At 36.3% G+C, this 25,335-nt stretch overlaps 1 protein-coding gene across 1 annotated transcript; it reads right to left on the bottom strand.

Annotated features, from left to right (window-relative positions):
• Positions 1-344: 344 nt before the first annotated feature.
• Positions 345-1,441, bottom strand: LOC135692709 (uncharacterized). The gene is made up of 2 exons (XM_089112306.1): positions 1,138-1,441; positions 345-661 (listed from the first exon to the last, which is right to left on the bottom strand). The coding sequence occupies exons 1-2, from the start codon at positions 1,303-1,305 to the stop codon at positions 473-475; spliced, it is 357 nt and encodes a 118-aa protein (XP_088968432.1). The 5' UTR covers positions 1,306-1,441; the 3' UTR covers positions 345-472.
• Positions 1,442-25,335: the final 23,894 nt, after the last annotated feature.

Raw genomic sequence — 25,335 nt, forward strand, 5'->3', positions numbered from 1 at the left:
CTCTAATGCCAAGTCTTCAGTTAATAGTTTCACATCAAAAAAAATTGTCAATTGAAACATTTTTTCGATTAAATATGGTATATGAATAAACTCAAGTCAAAGAATGGAAACGTCCATTTACAGAACCAAGAAAAAAATTTACTTTTTTCTCACAGCGTGCTAAATTATTTCCATTGTTGCATTTTTGAAATCACATCAATGATCCTTTCAAAATCATAAAACCAAAGTAAAATTTATTGCATTTTCGTTTCTCTTCATACATACCTAAGGTATATCACGGGGAAAATATTCATCCTTGACTTAGTAAGATAACTGACAGAATCAAAGTTCAAAAGAGACATCGGTTAGTTTTATATGCATCATGTAGACACAATTATCTTAAATACAATAAAGTTTCAATTGAAGTCACTTTTATACAAGATTTCTTCAAGATGCTTGTATTCACAGCTTCTTGATTTCCAAAGCAGCTCGCTTACTTCTCAGGCTTTCGTTTCAGAAACAGAAATTTGAAAAGCTTCCTCAAATTTGCCTTTCTGTTGTCGCTGCTTCCTTTTGAAGGCCCTTCTTCTATCATGTTTCTTTCGAAGTCACGAAAATACCCATTGGGATTTATGCCATTTAATTCTTTTGCAATCTCGTTTCTTCCTGAACTCTCGTCAGCCTAGGAAGAGACCTTTATCTCAGCAAATGTAAGAAGGCTGCAAGTTCCATTTTCCATTAAAATAGTTCTCTTAGATCGAAAGGTAGTTGATATTTTCTTATTAACTTACAATATTGCAAAATTTTGCTAAAAATACGAAATATTATTAAAAAAAGGCAAAATTATTACCCGCAGCAAATTAATTGAAAATTAATATGTTTTTAGCTTATGTGTCCATGGACTTGATATTTTTATACCATTCTCTCATTAGCAAGCTTCTTAAAGTCTAAGGATGCCTAATGAACCTCTTGATAACATAAATCAAAACCTAAGAAACCAAGAGGCACTTATTGTCTTCCCTTTCATCAATTAACTACTCTCAAGCTTTTCTAAATGATAAATGAAGATTAATTAATCGGCCTTTTAAAGATGAATCACGAAAAATAAAACATATTTTGATAAAGCAGTTTGTGAATACTTCTATGAAAGTCCTTTACCTTGTCCACTTCTTTCTTGCCAGGGCAATGCGACCATCGGTAAAAGGCGCATGTTGTTTCATATTGCCGCTTGGATATAGCATCTTCTGAGCCAAAACGCCGGTCTGCCAGAGCAGCAAATGACAGTGAGATAAAAAACAAACTGAAGACACATATTAGTGAATTCATCTTGTCTGTTGGCGATGATAAAATTTTGCGTTTAAATGTGTGATAAGATGATCCAGCAGGGAGTGTCAATGGCTACAGTACTCCCGTAGTAATGAAACGTCAAGTGTTGATCTGTACAATGAACTGCGAGATGCATCCACATTCTTCTATATATATGTTTATTATGAATATCTAATTTCCGATGGGCTGCCTCAATAAAAACGCATACAATAATCTAATTAGTTTTTTCACAGGTGCGCTGTCGTTGTTCAGGTAAGTCATGTTAATTTTCGACGTTGTTTAGGACAAAAGTCCAAATGTTTTCATCACCGCCTAAAGAAAACACCCAGCTTACAGACTTTGTCTTTGCCATATTGCCAAAATTCATTTATTTCTCATTTGAAAAAAGATGAGATGAATTAATTTTCTTTTCAATGATAATAAAAATATGGCACATGAAGTGCAGCAGGACCTTCTATTATTCATGTAGATCAGGGGGAGAAAGTTAATTATTACCAAAGGAAAGACATAATGGCCATAAAAGACAACGGATCGAAATTCACTAAACACCAAGATATAGACAACTTTTTGTTTCATATGTGACAAATTTTGTAACTTTTCCGCTCATGCCGTTTTGAATCTGCCCATTCTTTGTTACTGGAACTTCTAAAGTTTGCATCGTCTTTTATGATACTGAATGCGGTTATGTGGGCTTAAAGTTTTTGCAAAGAAAATTGACAGCGTTCAAAGAAACTATATCTATTTGTTTGTTTTCTTCTGCTTTGTCACAAGCACCCTAATTTAGCCCTATAATAGAAAAATCACCAAGCCCTCCATAATGTCATCATACGAGAAATTCTGCTGCTTTCCTCGTGAATGGTTAATGCTCATACAATTCAGCTTCCAAAGACAACTAGCAATTTATCCAAGATGCTTAAATATATGTGAAAATGGCTATCGTAATATTTTCGTAAAATTTCAAATCAAAATTTCGTTGAAGCTGTACTTTGCCGCATTTTTAACTGCTTTAATTGCGAATTAAAATGTATCTTAAAGCTGCTAAAAATAATATGAGACTTGATAAAAACAACATTCTAAAAGTGACCTTCTATTGACATTCATATCTTTTTGCTAGATATGACCATTCTATATTAACAGCTTCTAAAGGATACACTATGAAAGGCAGTGACCATTGTTGAACTGTAATCATGTCCTTCATTGTATCCCTGCTATTAACACCTTCCATTCTCTACGTATCCACAGTAGCGAAGCGAACAACACTTTTGTAGCGTCCCCTTGTTTTATGTGTAAATTCATAAAGACACAAAGGGCTCCGTGTTTTCTTCCCGTTAAAACAGATCTAAAAACGACAGCATTCGCAACAATCAAAATACAGGATCCTATCGACATCAACCAGCGTTCCCATAATCTTTTAATATTGATATATTAAGATTGGTTTGGGATTTAAAGCATCTGTGGCTATTAAATAATCCTGCTCCTTATACAGCTTTAAATCAAGTCTTGAAACGAATCGTGAAAGCTTTTGAATCAGTTCTTTTGCTCTTCTATTCAGTTTATGACCGAAAATTTTCTGTCATGACCGAAAACATGAAGATATCATTATTTTGCTTCTGCTCGAATATTATGACTTCAATTACGCAGCCGAATAAAAAAGAGCTACAATATTATGTATAAAAACGAAGGTAAGTTTCGATAAATGCATCAATAAAAAGCTCATCTTATAAGAAAGCCGGATTCTTGATCTTATATATTAACATTCCGCATTGTTTCTTCTTTAACTCTTTAACCATCTTAAGCCAAGGCTTTCATGGAATAAAGAGTGATCATACACCAAGTTATTGATTTTCTCCAGATTGTTTTTCTTGGTAGAAATCTAGAGCATAAACTTAGAGGGACGACCCGATTTAACTGTTTCTTTTTACTTAATTGTGGTTTCTATTCATTCATAAGTGAGATGAGTGTGTCGAACAGGTTTGGTCGTCGATGCATTTCTAGCACAAAGTTAAAAGTTATTTCAATTACGGTTCCACCTGCCTGCTCCACAAGGTTTAACGTAAATTCGTTTCATGAAGAAGAGGATCAACACTTCAAATGAAATTATTTGCATGTTCTAGAAGACTGTTCTAGAAAATCTTCTCATCGCAATTCATTTAAAGAGTAATTTAATTATATTCCACATTTTAGCATGATGAGAAGACGTTTTCCTACAGCTCTTGTATTGTATTAAAACAGTATTAGAATTAGCGCAGTCGGACAGTTTTTTAGCCTTAAGAGCTTTAGTAGTACAAACTAATCTTTTAAAAGCTAAAATGCTATTGAAAGTGGTCAATACCTAAAATGGTGAAACTGGTCAAAATGTAAATGCCTTAATCAGTGCTCAGTGCCTTGAATTTCCTACCACATTTATTCGATCATAAGCCGCGTGTAATACATGTAAATTGTATTACAAGTAATAATTTTTTTTGCCCGTTTTGCTGCGGCTTGTTGTAAAAGTGACTTATAACGAAGGGTGGCTTACAATCATATAAATATGGGCAAATGGGCGATAAGCTGTTACGTTGAGACACGTTTTCTTTGGCTTATGATTCCTTCATACATGTCAACGAAACAAAAACGACAGCAGAAGAATGGGAAATTTAGAGAGGATTAGAAATGTCTCTTTGAAGCAATTTATACTTTCATCTACCCGCAGCGAAACGAAAATAAACCTCTTTACTGGTTACAAGAAAATTGAGCTGTTAAGGACAATTAAACTTCTCGATATGCCTTAATGCTAATTAGCTAACTTTACAGCTTTCGTTGTTTTCGCTCGCTATGCAAAGAGAAAAATTTCCCCCGGTCTACTCGAAATAACACTGCTTATTGAATGCAATATGGTACATGAAAATTTACTATTCTTTTGTCCAAACTATAGAGGCTTTAAGCATAGAAAAAATTAAATAAAACCGCAAATATGTGTAATCTCATTATTTGACATCAACGTATGTTCAGTATCTGTCACAGCTGTTGCTGGGGCACTTTAAAAATCGGAGAATCTATTTCCCTTTCTGAGCAGGGTCATTTTGACCCTCAGCAAGTGTATTCTTTAAGGAAATGAGCTTAAGGTTTTATTTATGGCTGACCTGGGCAATTGCCAGATGCTGAGGCAATAAATGGAAACATTCAGGTGTCTTTTTACCTGTGAGACACTTGCTAGTTCATTGGATCTGACAATATTTCAATAATTCTCATTTGCGAGTTATTCAGCTAAAGTTTGTTCCTTCTCAGCTTTAATCTTACTCGCAATTATTGAAAAATATCTCGTGTTGCAACTACAAACTTGTTCCAAGGCAGAGTACACTATTTAGCTGTTTCATAAGCTTTCACTTTAAAAATTTGCATAAGGTTAACGGATAGAAGAATTTCACAATAGAAAGAAACAGGTGGTGAAAAGAACAATGATGTATTTTTCAGTTTATGCATTTGTGACGTTAAACAATTTTATTTTATCCCAAACTCAAAAGGTTTTGTTTGCTATCCAAAGTTGCTTTCTTTCAAAATCAATAATTGATTTTTTCAGGTTTTTTACTATAGAGCATCCTCATCAATGAGGTGATTAATTCTCTCTCTCGAAGGTACTTTTTCCTTCTTTGAACCATTCTTGATGTTGAGACCATTTGATTTTTAGCTGGTTGTTTGTGTCCGTCCTCTATCCTCTGGATTAATTGTTTTTCTTCAATTTCATCACGCGTTGCCTGAAATAAATCATCGACCAATTGTTATAAAAAAATTTACAATAAATGTTCTTTCAAGAAATATTTTAGTTGAGTTAGGCTATTTTAACATTTCTGGCAATGAACACTTTATACAATGAACACCTAATTCAACTGCTTTATACAGACAAGTATTTGAAGTTTTGTTTTCTAAGTAAATTTGATTTCTGAGCAGTAGACTGGTGATAGAATTTAGCGCAAAACTTGCAGTAGCAACTCGGGGCTCTTTTCTCTATACACCCAAGCGTGTACAGCTCTGTCTATCGAACCCAAACAGGTAAAGCAGTAATTTTTCATTAAGTGAATAACTTTAATGCTTTTAGGTGGGCACAGTGACCATATTGGTCAACTTCAAATAAAATGTTTAAAATACAGTCAATGAGATAGAAATGCATGATCTACCAGTTTAAATTTGGATTCTAGGAGAATGTCGATTTTGAGGTAAACATCACTACAAAATATTTTACGGTTTATGAGTCACCTAACATAAACAAAAATATCTGATAGGCCTGCTTTTACAGCTTGAATAGGCCAGTTAATGGCAGCATATGCCGGGCAACTAATGAATGAAACTTCTGCACTGATTAACTAGATATAGATGATAGCAATTGCTAAGATGATATCTATGTCACTACTTGCCATCATGTGTCTTGACATTGATATCTAGGTAGAGTCATCAAAGCTATTGCTAATAAAACAATGCAACTGTAACATTCGATATGACTGCATCATCATACATCACGCTCTTTTGTCATGATGAAACGATTTTTCACAATATATCAACATTAATGTGTCAAATATGATAATCAAACAACAAAACCTACAATTACGAATAGAGCCTTCGCAAATAGGGCTACGAATTTTTTTACCCAGTGAGCATAGATGTTAGCAAGAAAAATCTTCCCATTGGTATTAAGTGGATGCACAAGCACATTTCTTATCCAGTAAAGAGCAAATCATTAATATCACTTTCTTTGTTAAACTATCAATTTGAGTAATTTTGTAAGTAACATGAAAAGCCTTTGGGAGACGATGATATTTGCTTTCAAAATGTAAATGCATTTCAAAAATCTGTAGAGCTTTCTCACCTCTCGCTGAGCGTTGGCTTCCGCTCTACATTTTGACCATCTCCAATAACTACAGGTCGATTGCCATTGTCTTCTGTCATTTTCTACCGAATTACTATTTTCGTTGGTCGGTTGAATTGGCAAACTCATTACTGAATGTAGTATTGCAATAAAAAAACAATAATTCAGCAAACTCATCTTGTCTCGAAGTGTAACTCGTTTTCTTGTGCAAGTGTCCTTTTGCTGATTTGCAAATGTGTTAAAGTTTGAAAATGATGATAAAGCAGAAGAAAGGATGTTTAGACACCTCTATCTGTCACTATGGCGAATCACTGGAGTGGACTCAACATCTTCCGATGAAATCGATCTCCCTTATTTATACCAGCAATGGGAAGTTTCATCTTAATTATTGATTAAAGAAAAGAGAAGAGTGAGACAGTGAAAAGCGGAAACACAAGGCATTGACATCTGCAAATGGACGCAAAAGTTTTACGTAGACCCAGAGTTGACAACGGAAGCGCAGGACTGATGTGAAATTAGACTGAAAAGAGCTCGTTTCCTAATAATCTCAATAGCATAATACAGTCTTAAAACTGATTGAAATCCCTTAATTTGATGGCGCTCTGCCGTCTCAAAAGCACGTGGAACTAAGGAGAGAAGCTGTTGATGAGTGATAATGAGCTATCAACATTAATTAGAGGTATGGGCGCTAAAAAACAGCCAAGATTCATCGTCACTCACCAATATTTTTCCAAATTGGCAGCGGAGATCTTATTATCGTATTCAGAGTTTCAACGTTCATATTTTGGCATTATATGACTTTATATCAGCATAGAAAGTTATGAGCCGGATAAATAGAAAAGCATTTGATGAAACGAAGCATTTGCAAACTGCTCAGACATTTAAACCACATGTGAAGCTAAGAGTGACAGATGGCTTCAGACTGCTGAGGAAATTACTTTTTACATTTTGATGCTGAATAAGGTGAGCAGAAGTTGACCTGTCTGAGATAAAACATTACCTGAAATCATCTTAAATCAAATACTAAAAAACACAAAAAGTGGCAGATTGCTTAACACCATTTTTAGTCTATTTAAAGGACAAGTGACACGCTTTTGGCGCCAAATTTTTTTTCTTTTAACTTAAAGTAAAATGCTGTATGAGAGTGTTGTTGAAATATTTTTCCTTTCTGATTTCATTTTCCTACTTAAAAACCCTTTTCAAATTAGGTTGGGAAATGAATCACGTGACACCATGACGTAGATTGTGATGATTTGTTGTTGCTGCTACTGGTATACAGTGCAATATTAACGTTTACAACACGCTTCTAAACTAATTCAGTTCGTCTGGACCTGTTGCGTCGTGTTTCGTAAACTCTCTATCAATGACAGGAAACTTCCGAGTTATCACAATGTACGTCATAGGGTCACATGATAAAAAGCAAAATCGCGCCCCCTGCGCCCCCTGATTAGAATTTTTTGTTCCAAACCAGGAAAAACTTACTTCTAAAAGATGATCTATAAGTTAATGAAAAGAAAAGATAGGGTGAAAAGTGTGTCACTTGTCCTTTAAATAAGTATAAAATAGCTAACTCCAACACTCAAATGCGATAAAACAACGAAAAATATGAAAATACATGCCTTTTTGACTTAATTCACCTTTTAATTTACTAAAAATTGCTTTTAAAGAAATTCCGCTATTTGACGGGAATCCGGCATTTGCTTGCTCTGGTATTTGCTTTCGCTCCGAGCCACCGTACCTCGGAATGGCGGGCATCGGAAACAAGGTTGTTATCCGAAAAGTCACGGATAAAAGACACCAATTTAAATGGCCCAGGGAGAGATCGTTTGCTTGTATAAATATGATAGGGGCTCCGTCCAAAAGTTTTCACAGACACTGGTTGAGTTGATTGAGGCTATGTATGACCTATAATGGAAATTCGTCAAGGCCTGAGCATGAGTTCAGGTGTAAAAAGTTCCCTCTACGTTCAGAGGAATTCAGATTAAAATTCGTAATTAGAATTACAAAATATAAAGATAGGTGTTCTTGGGAGATCTATAGCATCACTCCGCAACCCTTGGTGGCCAACTTCAATATACATGGATATTTGTAAGATTTTCCTAGATAAAAAGGGGTGGTTGGTGCTTTGTTAATGGATCCCTCAAAAGCGTTTGATTGCATAGACCATGAGCTATTAATTGCGAAATTAAATACCTATGGTTTTTGTAAAGATGCTCAATTATTGACTTATAATTACCTGTCCGGTAGAAGATAAAGAGTAAAATTAAATGGTTCATTCAGCACTTGGTGAGAAACCTTTGCAGGTGTACCACAAGGATCAGTCATTGGGCCTCTTCTATTTAATTTATATAATAATGATTTATTCTTAATGGTAACTGATACTGCAGTTTCTAACTTTGCTGATGATACTACGATTTTCGCAGCTGACTGTCAATTGGATAAAGTTTTAGAACGGCTAGAAACTGATTCTCTTATTCTATCAAAATGGTTTCCAGAAAACTTTATGAAATTGAATGCAGGGAAATGTCATCTTCTTACTTTTGGAACAAATCAAGATGACATTAAGATCAAAATCGGTGAGGCCATTGTTGAAGAAAGCTCTGAAGAAAAACTGCTAGGGGTGATAATAGATAAAAATCTTAATTTCAAAAGTCATGTCTCAAACTTTAGCAAAAGAGCCAGCCAAAAAACTGCATGCTCTTGCTAGAGTTTCGCCATTTATGGGTTCTGATAAACTGCGTCTCCTTATGAACAGCTATATAAAAGCTCAGTTTAGCTACTGTTCCTAATTTGGATGTTCCATGACAGATGTCTGAATGCTAAAGTGAATAAAATCCACGAAAGAGCACTCAGAATTGTTTAGAAAGACAGTCATGCTGACTACGAAGCATTGCTGACTTTGGATAATGCAGTATCAATTCACCAACGGAATTTACAGTACTTGATGATGAAATATACAAAACCAAACATAACCTGAACCCTAGTTTCATGAGTGAGATTTTTGAAACAAGAAATGTACATTATGATTTGCGAACTAAAAATGCTCTTTGCATTCCAAAAGCCAGGACAACTTCTTATGGTATAGAAACTGTGAGATATTTAGGTCAAAAACTGTGGCAAACAATACCTCACAGTATAAGAGAGTCCCAATCATTGGCAACATTTAAAAAAGAATTAAGAGCACACCCTATAGAATGCGACTGTAGATTGTGTAAAAAATTTTTGCTGGGTTAGGTTTTATTTAGAACATTATACCATAAACATTTTTAATATTGTAACGTTGCATAAACATTTTAGCGCTATACCATATCAGTCGTTGCATAAATATTTTAAATATTGTATTATATATTTATTTGATACTAATTCTTTATAGATAGTTGGCCTTAATTAGCCTCTTTATAGCTATCAGACGTTCATTTAGAACGCCAAATTTAAACAAATTATTTATTATTATTATTATTATTATACATGACACTAATTAAAAGAGAATATAAGATTGCAAATTGAGAAAAAAATTTCAATAATGACGTCATAAATTCTTTGCTGACATCTGCAAAACTCTATACACCATTCAAATCTTAACAGTAAGAACTATCGATTGAAGCCGTTTCCACCCAATTTACGTGTATTTTTGCACGGCTTTAAGTGTTTTACTTACAAAAATTGCCCCTGTGTGACGTCATCAAAAAGCCATACTTCCGGTCAAATTTTAAAGGGCCCATCTCGGATTTGGAATTAGCATGGTCGAATTATTATCAATGTGAAATGAAATCCAAAGTAAGGTTGAAGTGCAGATTGTTGAGGAAAATTCCCTGCCTACATCGAGGTTCCCTTAGCAAGGACGTCTGTACCTCTTCACAAAGCTTGATCATCATTCAGTTTTAGGTTATAGACCAGGCTGTGGTTACGGCAAGTACCACCCGAGCCCGGAGAAATTGTGATGGGAATTTTCAGTTAGCTATAGACCTGGGTGTTCAAAATCGCAATGGTGAACGGAATCTACTGGTGCGTCTTAGAGCTGGGGGGCTTTCTTCTTAGCCTCTTTGGCCTAGTGCCTCGGCGGAGGAGTTTTTTTGATAAGTTATTGTTTTAAACCACAAAAACGCAATCTAACTATCTATTATATTGACAACACATTGATAATCATCAATAATAAGTTTAGGCATCATTGGGATGGGGTTGATTTTGCATGTCACCTGACTTTTATTAACCTTTGCCAAAGATGGAAACTTGCTTTTCTTAATGGTATGTCATTTAAGATTGGTAATTGATATGGCTTAAAAAGGTTATAGGTGCGATTTGGAAAACTGCTATAAAAACTTTGCTTTTTTCCATTTTTCCAATTTTGGTCAATCGGTTAACGGCATGTACAAGAAAATTTGATTTTCCAATTAGAATTCAAACCGTGCAATTCAATGTCCAGTGTCTGTAGCTGTGCTCTATCAGAACATCTCTAGATTCTTGCAATAATATTGATTTGCATGGCGGTAAGATCAAACATTGTCGTCTCCAGTAAAAGCATGAAAGCAAGCTTATTAGGCTCTGTTTCACCTTGGGCTCTAAGTCAATTTTATTCAGGCGCAAACCCATTCTTTTTTATTGTTCCTAAAATCGAAAATAGAAATCTTCTAGACAATCTATGAAGATGCCAATCTTAATGACATTGATGTCTGTGCTTGCAAAGGATGATCGAGCAGTGGTTGCTTTCTCAGGTGATCCATCCAAGCATAAAACCACTTTAGCGTCCGCTTCTTCTTAGCTACACATCAGGCCGTTATTCACCTGGTTACTCGCGTGGTTAAATCGTACACTTCCATTCTCCGTAAAGAAGTTATTTTCTTTGCAACCTACCATTTCCAAGCATTGCACTCTGCTACCCACAATTACTTCTCTTACCAGCATATTCACACATGTCTGGTTTTTCCCACTATATCTACCCTGCTTTACCCGTAGGTGTACTTTTCAAAATGTCCATGTAAGCTGTTCATGTTTTTGAGGAATCTCCGTGAGTTTCCGTGTGCTTGCCATCAGTTCCACTATTATCGCTGAGACATCTTTCTTGAAGGGTGAATTTCTCTTAGATGGATCTTGACAATGATTTACTTTAGCATGCATACCAATAGGCATGGTACAAAGAAGATAATCCTTTCCCTTTTTGCTGATATCGCGAGCAGTTTTCCTAAGATGTCTCTGTCAACTGCAACTGTCGTAACCAATTTTTTCTCTTTACTGTGGACTTCTTTAAAGAACTATCGGATAAAGCCAATTTTTGTCTTTTAATTGGTTCATGGAACGGAACTTCTCTCTTTTCTAATCTTTCTTTTGCAAACTTTCCCTGTTGTATTTCTCCTACTTTTCTCATGTTTAGCATGCCATTGCTCAGAGGCACAGACACATCATAACTTAAGTTGTATAATGAACCTCTCCTCTGTCCAGTCCACAACAGATCTTAAAGGATTGATATGTTATTCGCTTAATTTTTTAGCAGAAGTCTTAGCGAAGGACTCGGTTTTTGAGATTCGCAAAGGCCGTAATAATTCATAAAAGTCTCCAGGGGACTTTATATCTGCCATGTTTATCAGTTTTTTCCATTGATGATGAAGGGTGATGTAATAAGCCCAAAACCAAAGGACAAATTTCCCCAAACAAAAGCATAATTGCAATAAAATCACAATTACAAAAAGTTATTTTGATACCTTGATATAGAATATCTATCGTAAGGGTATTGTTATAAGTAAGATGACCTGTAAAATCACTCTCCCTACCCCCCCCCCCCCAGCGATGCCTAAAATTGATGATTATCAATGTTTTGTCAATATAATATATCATTAGATTGCGTTTTGGTGTTTTAAAACAACAAATTATCAAAAAACTCCTCCGTAGAGGCACTAGGTCAAAGAGGCTAAGAAAGAAAGCCCCCTCAGCTCCAAGACGCACCAGTAGATTTCCGTTTACCATCGTGATTCTGAACACCCAAGGCTATAGCTAACTGAAAATTTCCATCACAATTTCTCCGGGTGGTACTTGCCATAGCCACAGCCTGGTCTATTATACCTTCACAACCAGTTCTGGAGAAGAAATATCTACATCAAGTACAAAAATTTTCAGCGGATAAAATTTCGGACAATAAACTTCGGCAAAATTATTTTCGAACAAGATTTTGGCATTTCGAACAAATTAATTTTCGGACAAAATATTGCCTGATCTTTTGAAACAGGAAAGGAAAACTACGTCCAATCATTGATTTACTAAAAATATTCACCTTCTGGAACGAAATCCCTTTTCGAAATCACTTTTCCAAAATAGAAGAGGAAAGAAGCAGAATCACTAAGGCAGCCTTTCCACTAGCCTGGGTTAAAACATATCCGGGTTAAAAGTTATCCGTTTCTGCGTCGCGTTCCTACTAACCCACTTGAAAAACGGATAAATTTGAAAACGGGTCTCAAAGTGGGTCAATTTTTAATCGGGTATCTTTTGAACCACCTGCGAGTTAATGGAAACGCCGAAACCCGGATAACTTCTGACCCACTTGCAACAACAGCAACGTTTGAAAATTGAAATGGCGCCAAAAATCAAAAAACAAAATCCTGGATGTCAATGTTGCTTCCATTGGCCTACAACGATAGAAATTGAAGGATTATTGATGCAAATACTGATTTCTCTTACAACTTTTCATCCCGAATACATTTTAACCCGGCTTAGTGATAACGATCAAAAACGGATTAGAAACAGGTCGAAGAAAAATGCCGTTTCCATTGACTCATTTTAAAAACGGATAACTTTTAACCCGGATATGTTTTAATCCAGGCTAGTGGAAAGGCTGCCTAATATTCTTCTGTACGTTTATTTTTGTGATATTTGACAAAATTTATAAGCACTTTTGTTTGTTTAAACATTAAAATCTTCAAAAGGGTCTTCTCGCTCAAGTTCAAGGTTAATGGCGTCGTCAATTCCGGCTATTTTGAATCCCTTCCGTATCATATCCATATTTTGTTGCTTGGAAAATAATGTGCCATGACAAAGTTGTGCCAGAAATAGTTGAGCATGTTCCACGCAAAATATCAATACCACGCTAAGGTTACTTTTTAAAATACGGAGGTGAAGTTTTGGGAAAGTGGCGGATGAAAAATATCGACCCTCTCCTTTTCCAAAAGGTGGTCTTGAGATAGTTTTGACTGTCACCTGCAAAATAGCAGCCAACAAGCAAGAGATTCTACAAAGATTAAGATAAAGATAAATTATCTATTCTTTGATGAAAGAAAATTACAACGAATCTTTTCGCGAAGGTCTTGAATCAGGTGACACAGAAAGTATAGAAGAAGACGGTGACAGTGACATTAATTTTTTGGTTAACAATGAGAAAGATGATGTTATTTGCTTAGATTAATATTTCTAATTTCAAAATACAACTGTTTTTCAACTGTTTTCGCTGTTTGTTTTGACATTGCGCATGCGTACTCCATACAAAAATTTTCGGTGTGAACAATTTCCGGACAGCTCTAAATTTCGAACAAATAAATTTTCGGGCAAATCTTTGTCCGAAAGTTTGTCACGCCAAAAACTTTTGCACTTAATGTAGATGATTAAGAATTATCGCAAAAGATAGGGGAGATACATTTTCCCTTTGTCTAACCCCAATATTACATGGAAACATATCACTTAATTTTCCTCCGATTTCTATTACTGATTTAATCTTGACAAACTTGTTAATAACTATATCATAACACTTGCCAGTAATACCATGTTTTATAAGATTCATTCAAAGACCATTTCTCTGAGGTAGTGAACAACATTTGAAACTGCGAGCAAATAGCTATCGGAAATTGCAAGACGATTTAATTGCTTGAATTTCATACGGTGATGAAAACCTTTTAATGGGATATAAAAATGGAACTTGAACATGCGAATGACGAGAATAGCGTTCCGCCTGTGGATATTAATTCTAGGAGTAAAGTTGTATTGTAAAGGTAGAAAAAATTGCTCCAATAAGACATTTTCAAGCGAACTGGAATCATCAAAATTCGAAAAATTCCTCACCTTCTTCGGCAACCGGTGCCGCCTCTGGTAGTAACTTTCGTATCCTTGTTTATTGCAACGCCCTCCGAAATTCTTTGTTTTAACTTCTAATCATTTTTTACCATCTTGATTTCATCTTTTATTTAGATTCTATCTCTGCTCCCTTGGTATAAGTTATGCCGTTAAAAATATCAATCCTTTTTTTGGGGGCCTATTATAGGGGGTCTGCAAGCCGCAAAACCTTGCGAAATTCAGCCAAATGCCGCAACCCGCAATGAAATAAAGCGCGACGATGCAGCCGCGTTGACAAAACGTCACGAGACACCAAAAGCTCTTTGCTCATACTAGAAATTGCTAGAAGTAACTTTTTTTATTATCCTTACTCTGTTTCACAGCAAGCTAATGTCTCAATCCAAATCTTTTTAAACATCTATTGACACATGGAAAACGTGTAGCATTTATCAAAGACAACGAGTCTTTATCCAAGTACTTTTCACATACACACTTTTTTATAAGAATACCCAGGGCTCAAAATAAGAAAATTTTACAAATTCACATTGTTTATAAACACATTTTATACTTTGCTGGGATTGGCACCATGGGGGTGGCAAATATAGAAACTGCCATCATAGTGCAAATAGCATGTCCTAATTGGGCAAATTCTTAAATGAATGAAGTATAAGTAGCAAAAGCCGATTCTTTACAATATATGGATTGGGTTAATAAGAAAATTAGCAACATATACAGGGCCGCCGGACGCAGGTTTAAACAGGGGGGGGGGGGGCAAAACGAATAAAAAGGACTCAAATATATTTTTTCCGAAACATTTGTGAGTGCCAAAAATGACACAGATTTTGTGGTAATCTAGAAATTTGAAGAAATAATACCACAAGTTAGACATAGCGAGAATTATCTTCGCTGAAAGTAAGAAATGTTATTTACTCCATTCAGGGACCACGCATTCTTGATCATAATCTTCGTGTTCTACGTGAAAAACTAAGTAAATGTCACAGAGATAGAACAACCTTTGACCATTGTAATGTTGGAATTGAGGAGGTTCTTAAAAAGCATGCTCCTCTCAAGAAGAAATCTGTTCGAGCCAATGATCTGTTCGTCCATTTATGACCAAGGCCTTTAGGAAAGCGATTATGCTAAGAACAAAATTACGCAACATGTACAATAAATGTAGGACGCGAGACAAATGGAATGCTCACAAAAAAACGGCGAAATAAATGTGTAAAAATATTGCGACAAACAAAAATGGACTACTACGGAAATCTCGATGTAAAAGATATCTCTGATAATCGAAAATTTTGGAAAACGGTGAAACCTCTTTTTTCAGATAAAATTCAAACCTCTGGCAATATCACTCTAATAGAGGGTAATGAACTGGACTCTGATGATGAGAAAACTGCAAAAATTCTAAATAATTACTTTGTTAGTATCACTGCTGGATTGGAAATGCAGAGATAGAGCAGAATTGAACAAAAGCAAACGAATCGTGTGACCCTGTAGGTGCTGCCATAGACATGTATAAGAGCCATCCAAGCATAAAATTGATTAAGCAAAAAATTGAGGCTAGAGATAAATTTTCTTGCCAACAGGTTTTCTTGGAGGAGATAGAAACTCAGCTTAGAGACTTGTGAAAAATTTTAACTGAGCATTCTGATTCGTATGCCCCAATTTTACATTTCTTCATCAATGAAAGCGTAAATATAAGCAATTTTTCAAATGAGTTAAAGAAAGGAGACATAGCATTCCTTTTTAAGAATGGTGATGCCTTTGCAAAAAAGAATATCAGGCGGCCTATAACAGTCCTACCAGCTATGTCAAAAATATATGAACGAGAATCTCGAGTCAAATTATTTGCTATATTGATGATATTTTGTCTCCCTATCTTTGTGCGTATCGTAAAGGCTATAACACCTAACATGCATTCTTTAAATTGGTTGAAAAATGCAGATCCACTTTAGATATGAAGGGTTTGCAGGTGCAATTTTAATGGACCTATCTAAGGCGTTTGATTGTCTGAATCACAAACTACTCATAGCAAAGCTTGAGGCATATGGTTTCAGTAGATCAATTTGCATATAACTATCTTTCGAAAAGAAAACAGCGAGTTAAGGTTAATGAGAAATTCAGCTCTTGGCAGGAATCAGTACAGAGTGTGCCACAAGGCTCTGTTTTGGAACCTTATTCAATATATTTCTAAATAATCTTTTCTTTCTGGTGGAGGAAACTGAGATTTGAAATTACGAAGATGACACAACTATCTATGTGTGAGGTCAGGAACTTGAACAGATCACCTCAAGCCTTGAAATTGATGCTCAAAGGATCTCTAAGTGGTTCTACGACAACATTATGAAATTAAACCCTGATAAATGTCACCTTTTGATTTTCGGGGGGAAAAATCCAGACGTGTCAGTACATATTGGTGAGACTATGGTAACCGAAACAGTCGAGGAAAAACTTCTGGGTGTAACCTTGGATAAGAACCTTGATTTAAAGATTCATGTTAATGCACTATTTTTAAAGCGGGTCAAAAGCTGCATGCACTGGCACGTATTTCAAGTTACATGAATGAATGCTGATAAGTTAAGGGTTATGGTGAATACTTTTATTACGTCCCAGTTTAGCTATTGCCACTTATTTGGATGTTTCATGACAGGTCGGTTAATAAAAAAATAAACAAAATCTACGAGAGAGCCCTGAGAATCACATACAAGGATAGTTGTTCTAGTTTCGAAGATTTATTGAAGAAAGCAGAATCGGTTTCCATTCACCAGAGAAATTGGAAGTTGCTTGCTTCCGAAATCTTTAAAACTCAAAGCAATCTCAATCCTAATTTCATGAAACAAATTTTCGTTCAGAAAGATGTACCTTACCACCCTCAAAGCAGCAGAAATATTTTTGCACTGAAACCAAAAACAACAGGGTATGGTATTGAAAGTGCATGTTTTCTTGGATCTAGGATATGGGATGCTATGCCATCTTTATAAAAGAGTCCCAGACACTTAACAACTTCAAAAGAAAAATTCAAAGCTACGATTTTGATTGCAGTTGTAGATTGTGGTAGTTGTAGATTAAATGGTTCTCTCAGCACTTGGCAAGAAACCACTGCAGGTGTACCACAAGGATCAGTCCTTGGGCCTCTTCTATTTAATTTATACATTAATGATTTATTCTTAATGGTAACTGATACTGCAGTATGTAACTTTGCTGATGATACTACGATTTTTGCAGCTGACTGTCAATTGGATAAAGTCTTAGAACGGCTAAAAACTGATGCTCTTGTTTTATCAAAGTGGTTTCCAGAAAACTTTATGAAATTGAATGCAGGGAAATGTCATCTTACTTTTGGAGCAAACCAAGATGACATTAAGATCAAAATCGGCGAGGCCATTTTCGAAGAAAGCTCTGAAGAAAAACTGCTAGGGGTGATAATAGATAATAATCGTAATTTCAAAAGTCATGTCTCAAATTTATGCAAAAGAGCCAGCCAAAAACTGCATGCCCTTGCTAGAGTATCGCCATTTATGGGTTCTGATGCGTCTTCTGATGGGCAGCTCCATAAAAGCTCAGTTTAGCTACTGCCCCCTAATTTGGATGTTCCATGCCAGATTTCTGAATGCTAAAATGAATAAAATCCACGAAAGAGCACTCAGAATTGCTTATAAAGACAGTCATGCTGACTACGAAGCATTGTTGATATTGGACAATGTAGTATCGATTCACCAACGCAATCTATAGTACTTGATGATAGAAAAATACAAAACCAAACATAACCTGAACCCTAGTTTCATGAGTGAGATTTTTGAAACAAGAAATGTACATTATGATTTGCGAACTAAAAATGCTCTTTGCATTCCAAAAGCCAGGACAACTTCTTATGGTATAGAAACTGTGAGATATTTAGGTCAAAAACTGTGGCAAACAATACCTCACAGTATAAGAGAGTCCCAATCATTGGCAACATTTAAAAAAGAATTAAGAGCACACCCTATAGAATGCGACTATAGATTGTGTAAAATATTTATTGCTGGGTTAGGTTTTATTTAGAATATTATACCTTAAACATTTTTTATATTGTAACGTTGCATAAAAATTTTAGCGCTATACCATATCAGTCGTTGCATAAATATTTTTAATATTGTATCATAGATTTATTAAATACCAATTCTTTATAGATAGTTGGCCTTGATAAGCTTCTTTATAGCTATTAGACGTTCATTTAGTACGCCAACTTTAAACAAATTATTGATTATTATTATTATGTTATTATTATTACTATTCTATTTAATAATGACTTATGACTAACCATATTAGTTTTTGACTAATGCGAATTATTTCGAGTGCCTGATATCGAAAAACTGAGAGGGTTCACACTTTGGAAAAATTAATTTAGCGTTGGATAAAATGATCGATGTGTTAGCAATTGTGCATGGGAACGTTCATATGTTTTGTACTCAAAGATGGCTGGATAGACATAATCGTTTACGATCAATATTATGGCCAATTTTTAATTTTTTTTTAAACAATAATAATTAGGGAGAAGGAGATTTTTCCATATTGCCTATTTTTGATTACGTAATATGTGCATATTCCTGTGTTGACTCCACATTAAAATGCTTCAGGTTTGGGTGTACGAATTACGAGAATGATTTCCAGAAAATCGATAAAACCATCCAACAGCGTTCGGCGTGTGGATATTGATTCTAAGAGTAAGGTTGTATTCTAAAGATAGAAAAAAATGATTCAATGAGTGCTTTTTCCAGTGAACTGGGATCATTAAAATTCGAATATTTCCTCACATTTTACGGCAACCATGGTGCGGCCTCAGGAAGTACCATTTGTGTACTTGCTTATTGCGACACGAGCAGTAATCTGCAAGGTAGCAAGGACTTAACCTACCTAAGTAAAAATTGTTCCTATTCTGTTTAATGAATAAATGACGTCTTTTTTTATTGCTAAGTTTAAGAAAAGGAATGCTTCTAACAGGAATCGGTTTTAAAGTTCCTGCTCAAGCTTTGATATTTTCAATGAAAAGAGTTACACAATTTTGGCAAAGAATAGGGTACATTTTATTTTATCCAGAATCAGAGATAGGGGTACAATTTCATGATATACATTGAACCAACTGACTGTGCCCGCCGGGGACTTGATGCGGACCTTTCACTGATGGGTTTGTTCCTGAAGACATTCTAAGGAAATTTTCTCGCGAAAATGGCAATCTCGTTTGCAGTTGATATTATTCATCACAGGAGCTTGAGTTTTTGCATCAAGACCAAGAAAAAATTCAAGGAAATTTCAGTGAATGGTCCTCCAACAACGCCCAGAGTTATGTTATATTACTTAGTTCCTAAAGGCAGAATATCTGGCATTGAAAAAACACACGCTATATGTTTATTGAAAAAAGGCACTTACCGTATTTACTCTAATATTCCCGCTGCGGGATTAGCGTTTCAACCTAACATAAAAAGGCGGGATTATTCGAGAGGCGGGTATATTGGAGAGGCGGGATTATTTTTTCAATGCCTTGAAGTCTAGTTTGAGGATACCATTTCAACAAAAAAGTCTCTTAATCATGATTGTGGCAAATCAGAGAAAAAATATGCAATTTCAACATGTATGGGGGCTTAAAATTAAATGGGGGATGGGATATTTATTTTAACAGACAAGACAGAGCAGATATTGTGCTTTATAAACAGTAGTACGAAGTCAAAGAATCAAACGTCTTTTTATGCTGCGAGACTTGGATGTTTGATAAACTTGCAAAAGAAGACAGCTCTCTGCCCTCTCTCGTCTATGACATTATCGTGTGATTTAACCCTTTCATTTCAAGCATAAGTTTCAATCCTTGATTTTCAACCCATACAAAGTGTGAAGAATAGCAAATGCCAATTAAAAGTTTCAATCCCGCATGCGGGATTATTGGGGAGGCGGGATTATTCTTTCAATCTATGAGATACAAGCGGGAATACTAGAGAGGCGGGAATAAAATAGAAGCGGGATTATTAGAGTAAATACGGTATTTATACTTTTTGCAAACAGGGGGGCCTGTGCCCCCTTGGCCCCCGTGGCCCCTGTGGCCCCCTGGCTCCGGCGGCCCTGATATAGTGATGTCTTGATATGTGATTTCGATATAGTGATATCGAAAGGAAACTCTTTTACGTGGTTTGTTTTGATCTCTGTCAAAGTTATTTTGTTGTTCCTTTCACCTTCAAAAACCCCCTTAAATCAGCCTTGGTGTTCTTTGGTTTTTTGGAGCCATATCTTTGCAGCTTTTTTCAGAACTCGAAACTTGCAAGATCAAGCATATCTATTGCAATATTTATATATTTGTTAAGTTTTTCTGGAGATATGCTGCTTTCCCCATCTGCTTGTATCTTGTTGTAGGTGACAATCAGCCTCTCTACATCGACAGAATTAGGGATTGCTGCGAGAATCCAAGCCATTGTCTCGTCTGGTAGCATTCCTGGTTTATTTCTCAAATTTCAATGCATGATTGGATGAAATATTTTGTCCGGGACGAAATTAAGTCTATTTTACTTATGGAAAGTTCTTAATTGCATTCAGCCCATCAAAGTCTTTGCCATCAAATCTGTTCTTCACAAAGTTTTGATACTATAAACGAGAACCTCGTTACAGATGGCAAACAAACTCTTCTTTCACTGATGTACAAATTGTGCTTGTTTCTTCTTGTTCTCTTTTTCCCCAGTTTGAAAGCATGATATTTACCCCCATTTTGTTTGTAAAGCAGATATCACGCACCAGATATCAATTTTAGAATTACGCCAAATTTGTCATAAGATTGTGCTTGATTTGCAAAAATTATGCTAGATTTCAAATCAAGGCAATTTGGCCTTTTTGACAACCCAGTGTACTCATTCTTCATAAGCAAAAAGGCAATTTAGATCCATGGCTTGATGGCAAAATTTCTTCATTTTTGCAGTTTCTCAAAGCCCCTTGGCCGTCAAAAATTGATTGGGCCGAAGAAGCAAAATTTGGCTAAATTCTGGCAGCATGTTGCAAAAACAACGAAAATGCAAAGGAAACAAAAATTTTTGCACAGATAATATTCAAAATAATTTCAAAATTGCAAATGATGAATGATGAAACAAAGCAAAAGATAACAGACAGTTTAAGATAAATGCAAGTGAAAACTTTTGTAACCTATAAAGCAAATTTTGATTACGGTATCACTCCCAATAATTAGCAAAAATTTAGCTTTTTGTATACTGCGTTGCATTTGGCTGGCTGCATTTGGCTGGCTGCATTTGGCTGGCTGCATTTGGCTGGCTGCATTTGGCTGGCTGCATTTGGCTGGCTGCATTTGGCTGGCTGCATTTGGCTGGCTGCATTTGGCTGGCTGCATTTGGCTGGCTGCATTTGGCTGGCTGCATTTGGCTGGCTGCATTTGGCTGGCTGCATTTGGCTGGCTGCATTTGGCTGGCTGCATTTGGCTGGCTGCATTTGGCTGGCTGCATTTGGCTGGCTGCATTTGGCTGCCAACCACAAAATATGTGGTTGTTAACCATTCAAAACAACTGGCAAAATTCTGAAGGTGGAAAGTTACAATTTACTCCCGAAATGAAATAACAGATTCTGGTGTAAACCGATCAATGGAAACAACGATTCTTTCAAATAATATCAGAATAATGCCAGAGTTATGCTAGATTCCAAATTATGCAAGATTTTATGCTAAATGAAGATTTTTTACCAATATTATGCTAATATTACGCTAGCTTAGGTCACTCTGGCACCAGCCCACAAGGGAATGGCTGAAACGGGACTAGGAGGCTTGCCTCTGAATTGTTTTCACTTTAAATGTTAGAAGACTGGGCAATTTCATGTTCTCTAGCTGCTGCAAATATTTTAGATATTTTCTTCTCCTTGAACCTATCCTTTAAAATCTTGGCTATTTTCCTAATATAATAAAAAAGGTCTCGAAAAGTCTCGAATAAGGTCCACGTTTCCAATGTTCTCTTAAATTAAGGGGTTGTTTTTAGTATTTGAAGCCTTATAGGAGCCATGTTTTGTTTTATTGATCTTCTTGTAGTGGCAAGATGTAATTTTAAACTCTGCCAATGTAATTTATTTGACAAAATAAGTGTTAATGTAAGAGGTAAGGTAAGAGGTATTTTATAAAGATTTTGGCAAAGACTTCTGATGATTTATATTGCTTAATAGGTGTATTGGGTTGTACAGAAGCATCCTTCTATTCTTTCGTGAAGACAGGAAACTGTGACCGTTTATATAGGAATGACGCTTGTACATGCTAAGGTTGTGCGTTCCCACCGTAATAAGTAATGTAAAGCTTAGTCTCAAAAAACCTATATAAGCACAAGTTTGTTGCAATTTATATTTTTTAAGTCTGGTGCGCAGTCCCTTCTGCCTACATGCATATTATGTAACTGCCCCCTTGGCCGAGCACGCTTTGCACGGCCATGTCCACAACATTAGTATTGACGATGCATTTATTGCTTGAATATTACGATGGAATATTACGTCAACCTATAATCATTCTGAAAACTGTACGTAGTTATTTTGTTTATCATACCTCTCCCTCGAAAACACTTAACTATTGTAAGAGAACCCTATGACACCATCCAAAACTACCGAAAATTTCTTGTGGTCCCTATTTGTTTGTGGGCTCAGTCGGAAGTACGGCGCGGCTAACACGGCTACAGAGACTATCATATCTCTTTGATGGGCACCAGGGGCGAAACTCCTGGGGGGGGGATGGAGGGGTGCAAGCAGATTTTGTCGGGCAAATTTATGGCTGCCAATATATCAATCTGGCAAATCTGAAAACTTTGTTTAGGTCGCTTAAGCATTTTTTGCTACTTTTTGCCCCAGCTTGGTTTTTGAATTAATGGTGTTTTACCTCATCATTTTCAATCTCCGCCCAGCTAGGAAAACAAAACAGAAACGAGGCGAGCAGCAGCAACATAATTACATTTCTGTTTTTCGTCTCAAGCTCGACACCGTGTACCATTCAGCACCAGATTCAGCACCAGATTCATCCCCAGATTCATCCCCAGATTCATCCTCAGATTCATCCCCAGATCCATCCCCAGATTCATCCCCAGATTCATCCCCAGATTCATCCCCAGATTCATCCCCAGATTCATCCCCAGATTCATCCCCAGATTCATCCCCAGATTCATCCCCAGATTCATCCCCAGATTCATCCCCATGTAGTAATATGCGGTTCTCCGTCAATTTCTACTAGATACTTTGTCTTCAATGTTGCTAGTTGGCCAAGGCAGTACTTTTCATCCCCAGATTCGGGGTCACAGGGATAACAAACAACCACAGGGATTCAATTGCAAAACTTATTCAAACAAATCAAGGTTGTCAAGGGAATCAGGCAATGGGAAAATCAATACAATTCCATGAATAGAGAGGCCTAGGTAAATGGCTTATGGAAGTTTTCCAGATTTACGAGGGCCATAGGCATAATGGAAAGAAAGGCGGTGGAAAATTTTTGCGACCACACCCTTAAGATTAGCGTAAAATACATTCCAGAACTTTTGTTGCAGTCTTTTTCTTGCAATTGTTTAAATTTTTTTGCTATAATTAAGGGATAGTTCTATTACATTTGATTAATTCCAGTCTTAAAATGGAATTCAGTACTTTTTGAGGCAAATCAAGCAATAGAAAAAAGGCCCCAGACCCCCCCCCATCTGGAGCAACCCATGTGCTAGTACAAAGCTCTTAGAATGATTCTTCTCTTGTATAGTATAACACCTTTCTTTAGTATGAGGAATTATTTCTAAGAAACTAATACCAGGATGGTCAAAAATTTAAAGTACTTAGTACAATGTTCAAGGACAATTTGAACAGTAAAGTGTCCATTTTAAAAAAAGAGTTAGCAATGGATACCGAGTTCAATTAGGGTTACCGATCTCATACTGAGTTATATTACTCTAAATGATGTTTAAGGACATCATGCTGTAGCCTGTGTATAAATTGCATTGTGCCAGCAGCTGCGACAGTGTGTATAAAAAAATAATACGGTCCAAGACGCAAAAACCGGGGGCCCCTCTCAACTTTGCTGAAGGAAAATTAATGCACTATTTTGCAGCTTATATTACCCTTTGATTGCCTACATAAGTCATCCCTCTCTTCACTTTTTGAATGCTGCCATAGAATGCTATATCATATTTTTATTAATGACACAAAAATCTCTTGAACCAAGAAAACTTCTTTCATTTTTTGAAATTGGTAAAAGTATCCTTGTGGTCGTTTGGTATCCCTATGACCGCGAATCTGGGGATGAAAAGTACTGCCTTGGCCAACTAGCAACATTGGAGACAAAGTGGTAGAAAAGTGACATTTATCTAGTAGAAATTGACGGAGAACCGCATATTACTACACATTCTTTCGAGCTATTGTCATTTTGACACATTTCAAGCTGTTTTTAGGCCCATATTATACAAAACGCGAATCTGAGGATGAATCTGGGGATGGAAAATACGCATGCCTACGCCCGCTAAAAACATAAAAAAATAAACTGGCAAGGACAAGATTTTATCGAGTGGAAATTGAAAGGAAACGCTGGAAATAACATATTTTCTTACTATCATTGTCATCTCGACACATTTCGAGCAGTACAAGCAAGTTTTCGAAGCTGGGGATGAATCTGGGGATGAATCTGGGGATGAATCTGGGGATGAATCTGGGGATGAATCTGGGGATGAATCTGGGGATGAATCTGGGGATGAATCTGGGGATGAATCTGGGGATGAATCTGGGGATGAATCTGGGGATGAATCTGGGGATGAATCTGGGGATGAATCTGGGGATGAATCTGGGGATGAATCTGGGGATGAATCTGGGGATGAATCTGGGGATGAATCTGGGGATGAATCTGGGGATGAATCTGGGGATGAATCTGGGGATGAATCTGGGGATGAATCTGGGGATGAATCTGGGGATGAATCTGGGGATGAATCTGGGGATGAATCTGGGGATGAATCTGGGGATGAATCTGGGGATGAATCTGGGGATGAATCTGGGGATGAATCTGGGGATGAATCTGGGGATGAATCTGGGGATGAATCTGGGGATGAATCTGGGGATGAATGGTACGCGATAAGCTCGTCGACGTACACCTTTTTTATCTTCGCCTCAAGATGGGGAAGCTGTTACAAGTAACAAGAAATTTT

The sequence above is a fragment of the Rhopilema esculentum genome, chromosome 3, assembly GCF_057945365.1.
Source record: "Rhopilema esculentum isolate cy_ngs chromosome 3, ASM5794536v1, whole genome shotgun sequence".
In the NCBI taxonomy this organism is placed as follows: domain Eukaryota; kingdom Metazoa; phylum Cnidaria; class Scyphozoa; order Rhizostomeae; family Rhizostomatidae; genus Rhopilema; species Rhopilema esculentum.